A 14,463-nucleotide genomic window follows, 5' to 3' on the forward strand; every position below is an offset into this window, starting at 1 on the left:
TCCCATCCGAGCTGGGCATACAGTGCCAAGGAGATGAGCCCAGTCATGCAGACATCTTACCAGCCCCAGCAGCTGGCCCTCTAGAGAGCAGCTGCTGGCTTCAGAACCTGCAAGCCAACCTGTTCCTCCTCCCTTAAAGCTGCATCCCCTGTTGCAAATACTCTCCCAGTCCTAAAGCCACACCATGAACATCATGTGCATCACAGCAAGGGCAAACTTACCCCAGCCTGCCCATCTCCAGTTTGCTGAAGCCATTTGATTGAATGTTGCTCTTCTGGAACAAGAAAGACTTTGGCAATGACCACTGCAAGAGAAGAAAAGACAACCAAATGGCTATTTAAATCACGGCAAAAATCCCTCAAGCCTGCTGCCCTAGTGTGCTTCAGTTTCATGGAATAAGAGAATCAAGCAGGTTGGAAGAGACCTCCAAGCTCAGCCAGCCCAACCTAGCACCCAGCCCTGCCCAACCAACCAGACCATGGCACTAAGTGCCCCAGCCAGCCTTGGCTTCAACACCTCCAGGCACAGGCCACTCCACCACCTCCCTGGGCAGCCCATTCCAATGCCAATCACTCTCTCTGACAACAACTTCCTCCTAACATCCAGCCTAGACCTGCCCTGGCACAGCTTGAGACTGTGTCCCCTTGTTGTGTTGCTGCTTGCCCGGCAGCAGAGCCCAACCCCACCTGGCCACAGCCTCTGTTCAGGTAGTTGTAAGACAGAGCACACAGCAGGTTTGAACTACCTCACCCTGCTGTGCATCATCACTGCCACCAGCCTGTTCCCAGAATAGCAAACAGAGCAGTCTCTGCTTTCTGCTTAATGAGTCCCTCTGCTGCAAGAGGGAGCAAAGCATCTCGAGGTCAGAAGAGTGGGTTTCTTTCACTGGATCAGCCTACTGTTAAGACACAGGAGTGACAGACAGAGGTGGCTCCCTGGCAGAGGGAATGGAGGGCAGGCCTGGTGCCAAATATGCAAGGCTGCACCCAGGGGTGTGCAGATACTTGCATATCTGATAAACTGGGTGGAATTCTATTGATGGGAAACACATAAGCATGGATTTTTCCAGACTCCTGAAGGCCTTAGCAGAAAGGAAATGGCAAAGAGGCAGGGCAGAAGCCACAGGAAGCAGGACAAGCATACTCTCTGCCCAGAGAAACAATCACCTCTCCCTAGCTTACCCACAGCCATACGCACCGTCTGGGCCAGATGGGTCCCTGCTCCAGTGTGGTACCCTTTGACACACCAGTTCTTCAGCAGCTCCAGACCTGGGGAGTCACAGAAAAGACAAGCAAGAATGAACAACCATGTCTGCAGGGAGCTAAGCCTTCCCAGCTTGGAGCACAGCAACATGCTGCATGGAGCAAGCTGCCTGTGCTGGACATGTCACGCAGGAACTACTTGAACACATGCCTCAGCCCAGCAAACATGAGGTAAAGCAAGGGCGTTCACCCCTTGCACCAAAACACCAGCCAGTGCCAGCACGTGGGCTGCTGCAGCCTGCCTTCCTCCCAGGGAGCCAGACACACCATGCAGCAGCCTCAGCTAAGCAGGGAAACTGGGACAAGGTGGGATTTGCCAAGTTAGACCGGCCAGGCTGCTCCCTTGAGGCTGGTGCCTGCCACCAGCAGCACCTGATTTTGGGCTGCACCACTGAAAGCTCCTTGAGAGTTAATGCAGAGCAGCTTTGCTGCCACTGGCCCTGAGCAGGGCAGCTCAGGCAACTTCCTCCTTGCACAGCACCAATCAGCTGCAGTGTCCCAGTGCATCATCCCCTCCAGAGCACAATGTGGGCTGAGGCTTGCTCTCCACCCTGGCATGGATCAAGCTCACCAGTGTTGTGACACAAGATGTGCTGCACCAGAGGACAAGCTGAATGTTTAAGCAGAACCATGTGTCCAGCAGCACTGAACAGGCTGCACTTCCTTCAAGGCCTCCTGCTAGCTGTCTTAGCCACAGCCAAGCCTCCTGCTCTCTGCTAACCTAGAAATACTGAGAAACCCAGAACTGCTCCCTTCCTGCTTTCTTTTTCTAAGAGCCTTAATGCCATGGCACAAACTAAGATGCTTTAAGAATTAGCAGAGCAATAGCCAGGAACTTGATGCTGTCCAGTTGGGGTTACTGTGGTTTGCTGTATGATACCAGCCCTGGCTGTAGGAAGAATCTTTACTGTCCAAACTCTGCTCCTCAGTGACCTTTCAGCTAATACCAGGACCTTGGGGGAAAAAATAACAAACAACAAACCACCCAAACTAAACCAAACTCTAGGTGCTAGAGGCTGAGAGAAGCTGGACAGCTCAGCAGCTGTGCCCCAGGCCTTGCTGGCCAGAAAGAGGAAGGAGCTGCATGGAGCACAGATGAATGGGCAGGCAGGAGGTTGGGTTTTGCTCAGAGGGGAATAGAAATGAAGGGGTAGAGTGAATCCGCTCACTGGGCTGCTTGGGGGAAGCTGAAGTGCTAAACCATGACCCCAGCTGGAGTGGCAAAGTTCAGGGCAGCACTACAGTGCAGACAGGATCTTTCTCCTAGCTGACAGGACTGCATCCAGCAAAGGTATCAGCGAGGCAAAAGATGCCAGAAGCTGACAGTGCAGCTGGAGAGGGCTATGAGTCACCATCTCCGTGAAGGGCTGTCACTGACCCCTTTGGTATTTGCTTTAATACCAGTGAAAAGTGACAAAACCTCTTTTTTTCCCTCCCCCTCTGCATGACAGCCAGGCTAGGAGCACACACATGGTCACCTCAGTGGAGTGCCAGCTCCCACAGAAGCCTCTTCAGCTAGATCAGAATGCTGTACAGAGCAAAGTGCAACAACTCCAGGTGCTTCTCCCTCGAGAGGCCAGAGGAATGCAGTACAGGGCCAGCGCTACAGGCTGAAGGCAGAACCCCAGCTTGCTCCAGCCCCAGGACACTCTGAAATGCTGGTGCTGCTTTAAGTACCGGCGCAGTGAGCAGCTCTGACCATCTCAGAGCAAGGTTCTTCTGACAGCTGGAGCAGCCTGGGAAGGTAACAGGCCTCCCAGGGCTGGCGTGCAGGCAGGCAGCTTGCCCTAAACACGCACAGCTCACAAGTCTCCCACGAACGCTGGCAGACAGCCTGCCAGACTCGGGTGACAGTGGCAGGCTCTCAGATGGCACTCACCTTTGTGTTTATTCAAGTAGTATTTGAGCTCCCACTGGGTGACCAGGATGTTGAAGTAACGAGGCTGCTCGAAGAAGCGCAGGTAGCGCATGGAGACGTGGGTGGGGAACACTCGCTCGAACTGCCCGCGCCGGGAGAACTCATCCTCCGTCTCCACCAGGATGCGAACATCATCTGGAGTCAGGGTGTCCAAGACAGAAGAATAGAAATCCTGCAGACAAGAGCAACTCTCTGGGTCAGGGAGGGATTCCCACCTCTCAGAGGTCTCCATGTGTCTGAGATCCCTGGGACACAGACCACACGGAGAATGAAGAAGTTCAGTGATGACTTTAATGTGGCACAGAACTGGGGAGATGCCCAATTCTGAGCTTCTAGGTTCAGTGATGACTTTAATGTGGCACAGAACTGGGGAGGTGCCCAATTCTGAGCTCTAGGTTCAGTGATGACTTTAATGTGGCACAGAACTGGGGAGATCCCCAGATCTGCAGCCCAGCCTCTCTTGCTGACACTGCCCAGTGGCACACAAGGCAAGCGTCCACTGCTAACCTGAACAGGGGCAGCAGGCAAAGGTGCTGAGAGCAGCAGATAGACCCAAGGAGGAACAAGCAGTGCTCAGCCCCTGTTTGGGCACTGGTGGGTTAACGTGCCCCTAGGCATGGGCTTATCTGAATGTAAAGATGAGTGAGCACTGCAGTAGCTTAAGCAGACCAAACTTACTTATGACCAGACGTGTGGCTACCCAGCAGAGCCCAAGTGCTCCCCATCATCTGTCTATCCCACAGAAGGGCACAATCCCAAGAGGGTCAAGGCATGTGGGACTAGTTGGGACAGTGCCTTAGCAGGACAACACAAGTATCAGAGAAGATTGTGTCATACCTGGTCAGGTATCTTCTGCATCAAGTAATAGGCCTTCTTCATCTTCTCTCCTATTGAATGCTCAGATGCTGCCTTCTGCTTCTCTTTCAAAGCAGCACCCAGACTGAGGACACAAGAAGAGGCAGTGGAGCATTTAAGCAGAGAAGACAAAAGACCTGTCATGGCAGACCTGCTTCCTGCAACTCCTGTGAGCAGTGACACCCCCGGGAAGACGCCATGGAGGAGAGAATGCTTTCTCCAAGCATTTCACTGGTCCCAGAACCAGTGATGCATCCACAGTCTTGTGCACGAGCACAGGACCCAGGGAAGATGCGGGCAGGTGAACTGGGAGGGTCCTGCCAGCTCCTGGGTAAGGTATTTCAGCATTCTTTCATCCAAAAGGGGAACCATCACCTCACACCCATATAGGACACACCATGACATGATCCCCAGCGCCTGAAGTCTGGTGGGATCTCAAGTTTACATGCTGCTTGGAATGCAGCTTCCTAACTGCAACCACAGAGCAAAGGGTAACCAGTACTGGGTACTGCTACTGTGTTAGGAAAGAGAGAACTCTTAGATCAAAAACTTCCTCCAAGAGCTCTCAGGACTCAAATTCAGCTCCAGCTTCACATGCCATGGGAAACCCTGGCCTTTTGTACAGTCTGACCAGCAACCATCTGAACCATTCTAAGCATCCCTCTGAACCATCTGGGGATGCCAGAGCGTGGCATGCTCCACCTAGAGCACAGCTAATTCATCCTGCAAAAACAAACAGTTGTGTGTGGATCCAAAGAGGGAGAGCAGAGGCTCAAGGCTCTTCTGCAAGGTGCTGGGGGAACATACAGATCTACTGGAATTATACTTACACGCAAAATAACCCTTCATAGCCTTCTCAGGGCAGGACATATGATTGAGTAAGCAAGCTTGCCCCTGGATATAGGAACTCTGGTAACGCACTATCTGAAAGAGATCAGCTTAATCCCCTGCCGTGTGTCCCTCTGCGGACACCTGCCCTTCAGCACCTCTGTCGCAAGCTGCAAACGAGCCTGTGATCAAAGCGCCGCAGACGAGCTGGCGACTGCTCCCCCGCTGGAACAGGCCCACGCTCCAGGCCTCTCCCCCTGCAAGAGGCACAGGGCAGGCAGAGGGCAGGAGCCCTATCTTTTGGCGAGCCCATACATCACGGCATGCTGGTGCTGAACGCGGCTAAGCTGCTTCTTCAGTGACACACAGCCAACAGTTGCCCTGCTGCAGGGAACAGGGCTGCTTTACCCTGCTTATCATCAGGTTTGAAAATAGCATATGCCCAAGCTGTGGTGAAACACAGATGGAGCAGGGGCCTGGATGGACACACATCCAGAAATTAGCCTTATGCAAGAAACAGTCACATCGGCTGCAAGGTAAGGCTGTGCATAGCCCTACCCATAGGTCTACAGCCGTCGACACCTGTAGTCCTGCTAAGGAACAGATGGCTCCAGCCTTTGCAAAGTAACAGCTGTTCCTCTTGCTCAAGGCAGCAGCATGTCCACCCTGGGGTAGAGGGTAAGTGGATCCAGCCCAAACAAAGTGAGCTATCCCTCAAAGTAAGCAGAAAGGCAGCATGGTCCAGCATCATGTTAGTTCTGACAGGTGTAAGAAGGAGAGAGCACAACTTCTACCTTGAACAAAGTGCAGGAACTAGATACCCAGCCATGATGCACCTCCCTCAGACCTATAGCTGAAGGACCAGTAAACAGCCCCCAGATTAAATCCTCCAAGGAAAAAAAAAATGCCTCTCTGACAGAGAAGGAAGCTGACCTGCAGGTAGAGTCACTTGTGACTTGTGGCCTCGAGGTCACACTGTCTGTGCTGGGCAGGACAAAGCCAGCGAGGTTGAGCAGGTCTCGGATCATCTGGCCCTTGATGCTCACATCCAATGGGGAGTTGGAGTGGAGGCTGTGGGGAGAAAACATCACAACAGTTTGAGTGCTAGAACAGAGGTGCTGAGCACCACACCCCTGAGATCACTCCCTGGGTGAATACTGACAGGGATACAAATTGCAACCTGTCCCTTATCTCATCACAGTCAGTCATGAGACACTGAGAGAAAAATCCTAACAGCTCTTTGAAGGAGGCTCCCTACCAGACACGCTTCATTTCTTGCTGCAAACCAGCAAACCTATCCCCAGAGACCTGTGTGAGACCACAGTCCTGTGCCCAGCCTACACCCATCCACTCCGGCAGGCAGGAGGCCGTGCGCAGGTCTGCTGCAGCTCCCAGCTCTGCCTGAGCAGCTGACACCACAGGGCCGGGTGCCGTCAGCAAGCAAGCAGCAGCACATGAGGCAAGGGAGCTGCTGATCACTGCTGCCCACACAGAGAAGAACTCTGTGCCATCACCCGTTCCCTACGTGACGCATCTCTCCTTAGCCTTCCTTTTTTAACACGCTCTTCCCTGGCTCTAGGTGGAGCATGCTCAGCAAGGCTTCCTGAGCTGCAGATCGAGGCTGCTTTCGCAGACAGGGACCACTTTGATTCTGGCAATCTGGAGAGGGAGGCTTCAAAGCCCACACTCTTTCAGCACAAGGTAGAGGGGCCATCACAAGCCAAATTCACTTTGTGGTCTAAGAAAGGTCATTATCCACACTGCTGTGGCTCAGAGTCTGCCTTACCTTGGGGAAATGTTGACCTCTAAGATCCAGGGCTTGAGGTTTTCATCTAGCATGACATCAAACCCAAACAGCTCATGGCAACAATAGGGCCGCCGCACGTACATCTTCACCAGGCTGTTCACGTAGGGCTCAGATCTGCAGGGCAAGGCAAGGGAAGAGAAGAGAGCTTGCTTCCCACAGCCAGCCAGCAGAGCTGGGGCTGCTCCCAGTGCCCACAGCCACGTGCTGTGGGAGCAGGTGGGCTGAGACCGACGCAGGCCCACGAGCTGCTGCTGCACTGCGTCTGCATCTGGCACTGCATCCTGAGCATCCCTGCTCTGTCAGGCAGGACAGATTCTGCACCGGGGGCCCTTTCTTGCCAATTTGCTAGGCAGCAAGCTGGGCAGAGTGTTGAATACATGGCACCCCCACGGACCCCCCCGGCCCTGGCACAGCAGGCAGACACAGAAGATGTAAGGTCTGTTTACCCACCGCAGCATAAGTTAGAGGATAAAAGGAAGGCTCCAAAGAGAAATAACAAAGCCAGCAGTGGTGGCAGCATTTAGATTACGAGCAAAAGGAGTGTGCTTAGAGGGGACTGGAGAGCCAGAGGGGTCAGGAGGCACCCCACAGCCACGCACAGCGTGAGGGGTGTCCGGACTTACGCGATGATGGTTTTGATAACAATGTCCTTAATCTTCTCCCAGATGGCCTCACTATTAATTCCCTTCTGGGTCAGGTAACTCCAGAGAGCTTTGAGTGCCCTGGGAAAGAAAGCAAAGGAGGTAGCTCTATAGCTCCTCACTGCCCAGCCCGGCTAGCAAAGCGAAAGCAGCAGAAGGGAGTCTTGACAAAACTCCTCCGTGGCACAGTCATCCTTCTGCCATCCTCAAACCCCTCACCCCCTAATTGCTGCCCTCCCCAGCCTGGCCTCTCTGGTCTTGTAGGCCCAAACTCCCAGAAACATAAATCTGTCACAGACTTGTCCCAGCATTGGAGTATTAGGTCCCAAATTAGCACATGAGCAAAGTAAATCAGGCCCAGATCTTCTTCTCCCTCCCCCTCCATGTCCTCAGCAAACCTCCTCTTCCCACAGGCCTTCCCCCGCAGCACTGCAAAGCAGCTCAGCAAGAATCCAACAAGACCCCCATGAATCTTTCAGCCTGAGCCATTTCACTGAGGCTTTGAGGGGGGAGAAATTTTTTAACAGAAGCAGAAAACAAGATAGTAGGGGAAGCATTTCTGCTTTTATAGGAGTTTCTTACACCATACCAAGCACTGCAAGCTACCCTGACATTGAGCCAAGGATGCTCAGATATTGCTCAAGTGAGACCCTGTGGCTAATAGCCAGGAATTCAAAGGTCATGCTTCCTGCATACAAGATGGAGTGGATTACAGCCAGCCTCATCTTTAACGTGAAAGCAGCCAGCTTTGGCTTGCATGGCAGTACCAAAATCCCACCCAATCCCACCCCCACGGGATTTAAACTGCTGGGGGACAGCAGATCCCATTCGAAGTCCCAGCAGAGGAACCGACCACCGCACGGCAGGTCCAGGTCTGAGAAAGTAAATCCTACCACAGCAAGCCACCTTCTGCAGCAGCCTTTGGAGTGAACTAAGCCTGCCCAGGCCCATGGGTTTGGGAACTCTATCCTGCACTATTTTTACAAAAGTTCCAGCAGCACTGAGGGGCCAGAGACAAGAGCCTGGGCCCTTGCTCAGGCCATCCCTGCGACAGCAGGCAGCAGCAGCTCAGCAAGCCTGCAGCCCTCCTCCCAAGCACCTAGAAATGCCACTGCTGCTCCTGCTCACCCAAGCAGGACACAGATCATCAGCCTTGCACCACGACTGTCCCTTTCTCTGCCTCCACAGGTAGCCAAGAATGAGGTGTGCAGGAGCCCCCATCTAGCCGACTTAAGCATCCCAATTACCCATTCCAGTACTACCAGCAAAAAAGCAGATTCTGTTTTAACCGCATCACATCACCCCCACAACTGGGCAAGGGGGTGAATGAGCATAGATGAGAGCAGCTTTGGAAGCAAGGAACAGCAACCACAGCCAAAGAAGCAGTAGACAGGATGAGCCACAGCCAGGGAGACCATCCAAATTCCACTGACACTAACCCGTGCTAAAACCCTCCTGCCCTGCCCGTTTTCCCAAGCAGGAGCAGACTGTACAGGAAGCACACTCAACTTTTGGTTAGCAATACTGAAACCAGGCTGACTTAACAGGAACAGAAAAAGTTGCCCTCCCTGTGCCCCAAAAGCAGTAAGTACCATTTATGTCCCTGACAAGCAGTCTCATCCGAGTTGGACTTGTACTCTGTGTTCTTCTTGTTCACACTGTAGTTGGTCAAGTGCACAAACTTGTTGCTGAGGCTCTTCATCGAGGAGGAGTACCTGAAGAGTCAACAGGACCACAAGCAGACTGAGCTTGAACTGTCTGTCCCCAGGCTGCTGGGGCAAGGCAGAAATTCTGTCCCGCCTCAGAGTACTTTTGGCTACCCACCAGCCTTGCTGCCTCCCTTCCCAACCTGCCTGGAGCTCTCTGTTCCCACTCCCCCATCCTGCCTCGGGGCAGTGGGATGCAATTCCACCCTCCCTGCAAGTCCTTAAGACAAGACTGGAGTATAAGTGAACAAAGGCACTGACAAAGCTGCAGCAGCCCAAGGCAAAATAGGCAAACCTGGAAGAAGCATCTGAGTTTCTGGTATGCCAGCTGGGGCAGTACGAAGCAGCCAGCATATTTCAAGACCTGTTTTACACTGAGCTGATCTTGCCTTGGGAAAGGAAGATGAACAACACATCTCCTTAAATCCCCTTTCAACACCATCACCTGCAGTGATCCCATGCCTTTCCAAATGGCCTTTTCTTCAGCTTCAACCATCACTGCCTAAGGCATACCTGCATCTTGCCACAGCCAAGGTGGGGACCACAGCCACATCTGCCCCAGACCCCCAGCACCGCTCTCCCCACAGCCTACTTGCAGCTAGCAAAGTGAACCAATCTGTCCTTGAGTCCCCACAGCCACACCTGCCCCAGCCCCCAGCACCACTCTCTCCACAACCTACTTGCAGCTAGCAAAGCGAACCAATCCGTCCTTGAACAGGTAGACCCTAAGGGGGTCGTAGCAGGTGACATAAACATAGATCCTCAGGTCGAACTTCTTCCCACCAATGAGGTAGGGTTTGTGCAGGTATCTGCAGAGGGAAGTGAGCACCAGGAGAGGGTTGTGAGTTCCACGTGCAGGAACAAAGCAGAAGGCTTAGGAAAGGTAGAATCAGAGAATCAGAGAATCAGGCAGGGCTGGAAGGGAGCACAAGGAGCAGCCAGTTCCAACCCCCCTGCCATGGCCAGGGACACCCTACCCTAGAGCAGGCTGCACACAGCCTCAGCCAGCCTGGCCTCAAACACCTCCAGCCATGGGGCCGCAGCCACCTCCCTGGGCAACCCATTCCAGACTCTTATCCCTCTCAAGCTGAACAACTTCCTCCTCACCCTCAGGCTGAATCTCCCCACCTCCAGCTTTGCTCCATTCCCCCGCCTCCTCTCACTCCCCAGCAGCCTAAAAAGTCCCTCCCCAGCTTTTTTGTAGCCCACTTCAGACATTGGAAGGCCACCAGAAGGTCACCTGGGAGCCTCCTCTTCTGCAGTCTGCACAGCCCCAACTCTTTCAGTCTGTGCTCACAGCAGAGCTGCTGCAGCCTCTGAGCATCCTCCTGGCCCTGCTCTGGACACTCTCCAGCATCTCCACAGCCCTCTTGTCCCAGGGGCTCCAGAGCTGGATGCAGGACTCCAGGTGGGGTCTCAGCAGAGCAGAGCAGAGGGGGAGAATCCCCTCCCTGGCCCTGCTGGCCACACTTCTGCTGCTGCAGCCCAGGCTCTGCTTGGCTTTCTGGGCTGCAAGTGCACACTGCTGGCTCATGCTGAGCTTCTCCTCCAGCAGCACCCCCAAGTCCCTCTCCTCAGGGCTGCTCTCCAGCCACTCACTGCCCAGCCTGCAGTTGTGCTTGGCATCGCCTCGACCCAGCTGCAGGACCTTGCACTTGGTCTTGTGGAACTTCCTGAGCTTGGCTTGTGCCCACCTCTGCAGCCTGCCCAGGTCCCTCTGGATGGATCCCTGCCCTCCAACCTGGCTGCTGCACCACACAGCTTGGTGTGGTCAGCAAACTTGCTGAGGCTGCACTCAATGCCTCTGTCCATGGCACCCACAAAGATGCTGAACAAGACTGGTACCAGGACTGATCCCTGAGAGAATCTGCTTGTCGCTGGCCCCCATTTGGAGGAGAAGAATGCAGAACACCTTTTGTACAGCATTTCCAGGGCTGGGTGCTAGGTTGGGCTGGATGAGCTTGGAGCTCTCTTCCATCCTGGTTGATTCTATGATTCTAAGATTATGTCCAGCTAGTTGAGAAGTTTCCAGAGGCAAATCAAGTAGTTCTGCTCTGCCACACAGTGGCAGCGCCCCAGAGCTGGCCAAGAGCCCCAGGCTGTGTGTCAGCCTTGCTTTCCTTCACTCACCTCTGCACCAGCAGCGGCCTCCTTTTGGGGAGCTGGCTCCACTTGTGGATAACCTGAATGCCAATGCCTCTTGCTGACGCTGGCTGCAAAACACAAACGAGAAGGTATCAGATCTTCTCCCTGCAGCTGCAGCAGCAGAGGACTGAGCTGCACTTTGCACTCACCGGCTTTACAATCCATTTCTGGCGGCTGGCCCCTTCCTCCCACACTTTCCTGAGTAGTTTGATGTCCTGGGGCAGGATGAAGGACTGAGGAAAGAAGTTAAACTCCTTCTTCCCACAGCGAGCTTGCATCTTCAAGAGGTTGCGCCACAGGCGGTCCTTCCTCCCGATTTGAAACGAACCAGGAAAGTGGTTCAGCTGCAAAGGAGCCCAGACACTGTGAGATCTCCTAGCTTCCCACCTGCCCACCCAACTCCTGCTGCTGCCTGGCCAGAGGATACAGCCTTTCTCAACACAGTGCAGGGTGATGCTCTTTGCTCCCCTTCCAGGTTGCACCAAGACAAGATCGACCTGCTCCTGCAGCTCTGCATGGACAAACGCCTGCACAAGTGACCTACAGTGGCTGCAAAGCCAGCAGCTGCCACCTCATCTCTTCTGATGTCTGAGAGGCTGCAGGGCACTAAGCCTCAGTCTCTGAGACTCTTCTAGCAGTATTCTCCACCCCAGTGGTTTCTCACTTACTTCTGAACTGTATGCCAGTATCCTGCCCAGGCACTACATGCTCTGGGGACAGAAAGACCCTGCAGCAGGACAGGAAGAGGGCTGGAGGCTGCTAGCTTCTGAATATGGATGCTGCTTCAAGACCAACCAGTTTGAAGCATCACAGCTCTCCAGCACAAATTTCAGTGTAATAGATACCAGAGCTCTGGTCCCTCACATGTTCCCCAAGCCATGGGATACTCCTGATCCTTCCATGAGCTGAGCTAGGTACATGTCCTCTGGCTGTGCTGGCAGAGAGGACACTGGCCCTACTACTCAATTCTGCCAGGAGAAGATTTGCTTCAAGCAACTGTAACAACGTGGGAGTTACCTGCACCCCCCTCCTTTATGAAATCACCCAGACTAGACTCAGCCAGCTGGAAATTAAGGAATGGAGCTTTCTATTTACAGCTTAGCACAATGTACAAGCAGATAGTCACAATCTATATGGATAGAGACAGAAATGGACATGATAAAAGTGATACAGAAACACAGCAGCCCTCCCAAAAACCAGAGTCCCCAGGAGGGGCTCCCAACCACCCTAACACCTCCTTTCCACCCCTCTACCTTATCCCAGACTTTGCCTTACGTTCAAGGCAAGTTTGGAGGATCAGCCAGGGGGGTTAGGAAGCAGAAGGATTAGTTACACAGAAAGCAGGTCAGGGAGAACAGTACAGGCACCAGCTGCGACAGAGAACCACTGCAACTGTGTTATCTGTGTTATGTGTTCTTGTTTTTATCCATCTCAGCAAGCCTCTGAGTGCAGCAGACATCAGCACTGTTTCCTTTGCACAGCCTAGAATCTAATTCTTCTCACCAACATATTCCTGACAGTCTCAAACTAGCACAGCAACAACGACTGAATTTGGAGAAGTTCACAAGTGAACACAGCTTAGCTATGGCCTCAGCCTGTATAAAACCACCCTTACAGTGGGGATGCTCCCCCAGCTGTGCCTGTCTCCTGGGCTCATCTCCCAGCACAGGCATGCCAGCTGCCACGCTCTGGAAGGGACGCAGCAGGGACAGCCTGCATAGCAAACAGCTGGCCCTGAAGAGAGTGGCACCTGAATCGCTCCCAACATGCTCTCCATGCACATGAAGCAGGTCAGCCCAAAACATCCCCTACCTTCTGGTGCTCCCTGATGGCTCTGAAGCTAGGAGATTTCATGTGGTGGCCCCAGCAACCCAGCCAGTCATTGCTTTCTGCAGGAAGACCAGAAAAGTCCATGACCAAGTACCCTGTCACCTGCAATGCCCTCTCAGCCCATCAGCACCCCATCTGCTGCAGCTAGCAGAAGTGTGCCAGCAACACTGTGCAGCAGAAGCACGACAAGCACTCATACAGTCTACTGTGAAGCTGCCAGAGAAGGGCTGTGAGCAGGATGCAGTTAACCATATGGATCATATCCTTACAAACATGACTGTTGGAGGGGTCTGTGCAAACACAGGGTCAAAGGAATTGCTTTAATACCCCAGCACCCTGACTTCCATGCTTTACAGCAGAGGAATGAAGCAGGTACCTGACCAGCAGAGGGGCTGCAAATAGACATGCAGGATTGCAAGACTTCCTAGGTGTTGCTCTGGCCAGCATGTTCTGTTCTACTCTCAAAATGGTCTGCACAGAGGTCTCTTGATATGCACAGAAGCCCTCTAAGTACTGCTGGGAGACCACACTCAAGAGTACAGGTCCCAGCTGCAATGCTCAGGGCTTACCCAGCCCTCTCCTACACAGCTCTTCATCAACAATATCCCAACCCTGAGGACTTTATTGATGATCGTTATTGATGATCTGGACCAGGGGACTGAGTCCAGCATCAGTAGGTTTGCAGATGACACCAAGCTAGGAGCAGCTGTGGAGCCCTGCAGAGGGACCTGGCCAGGCTGGATGGGTGGGCAGAGGCCAACGGGATGAGACTGAACAAGGCCAAGTGCAGGGTTCTGCACTTTGGCCACAACAACCCCAAGCAACACTACAGGCTGGGGACAGAGTGGCTGAGAGCAGCCAGGAAGAAAGGGACCTGGGAGTGCTGGTAGAGAGTAGCTGAAGAGGAGGCAGCAGTGCCCAGGTGGGCAGCAGAGCCAATGGCATCCTGGGCTGCCTCAGGATCAGTGTGACCAGCAGGACAAGGGAGGTTCTTCTGCCCCTGTGTTCAGCACTGCTCAGGCCACCCCTTCAGTGCTGTGTCCAATTCTGGTCTCCTCCATTGCAGAGAGATGTTGAGGTGATGGAAGGTGTCCAGAGAAGGGCAGTAAGGCTGGGGAGGGTCCTGGAGCAGAGCCCTGTGAGGAGAGGCTGAGGGAGCTGGGGGTGTGCAGCCTGCAGAAGAGGAGGCTCAGGGCAGAGCTCATTGCTGTCTGCAACTCCCTGAAGGGAGGCTGTAGCCAGGTGGGGTTGGGCTCTGCTGCCAGGCAGCCAGCAATAGAACAAGGGGACAGAGTCTCAAGCTGTGCCAGGAGAGGTCTAGACTGGATGTTAGGAGGAAGTTGTTGCCAGAGAGTGATTGGCATTGGAATGGGCTGCCCAGGGAGGTGGTGGAGTGGCTGTGCCTGGAGGTGTTGAAGCCAAGGCTGGCTGGGGCACTTAGTGCCATGGTCTGGTTGGTTGGGCAGGGCTG

The 14,463-nt window shown here is 53.7% G+C and overlaps 1 protein-coding gene across 1 annotated transcript in view; it reads right to left on the reverse strand.

The window, feature by feature from the left end:
* Positions 1-14,463, reverse strand: part of TTLL4 (tubulin tyrosine ligase like 4) — a 28,155-nt gene that overhangs the window by 989 nt on the left and 12,703 nt on the right. Inside the window, exons 7-18 of the mRNA XM_064165084.1 lie at positions 12,975-13,051; positions 11,312-11,506; positions 11,148-11,230; positions 9,698-9,826; positions 8,904-9,026; positions 7,294-7,392; positions 6,650-6,784; positions 5,797-5,934; positions 4,018-4,120; positions 3,142-3,352; positions 1,198-1,268; positions 222-304 (exon numbers count right to left, since the gene is read on the reverse strand). Coding sequence (XP_064021154.1) covers positions 222-304; positions 1,198-1,268; positions 3,142-3,352; positions 4,018-4,120; positions 5,797-5,934; positions 6,650-6,784; positions 7,294-7,392; positions 8,904-9,026; positions 9,698-9,826; positions 11,148-11,230; positions 11,312-11,506; positions 12,975-13,051 — 1,447 coding nt within the window. The remainder of the gene's footprint in view (positions 1-221; positions 305-1,197; positions 1,269-3,141; positions 3,353-4,017; positions 4,121-5,796; positions 5,935-6,649; positions 6,785-7,293; positions 7,393-8,903; positions 9,027-9,697; positions 9,827-11,147; positions 11,231-11,311; positions 11,507-12,974; positions 13,052-14,463) is intronic.

This window comes from Pogoniulus pusillus, chromosome 2 (assembly GCF_015220805.1).
Source record: "Pogoniulus pusillus isolate bPogPus1 chromosome 2, bPogPus1.pri, whole genome shotgun sequence".
NCBI classification, from domain to species: domain Eukaryota; kingdom Metazoa; phylum Chordata; class Aves; order Piciformes; family Lybiidae; genus Pogoniulus; species Pogoniulus pusillus.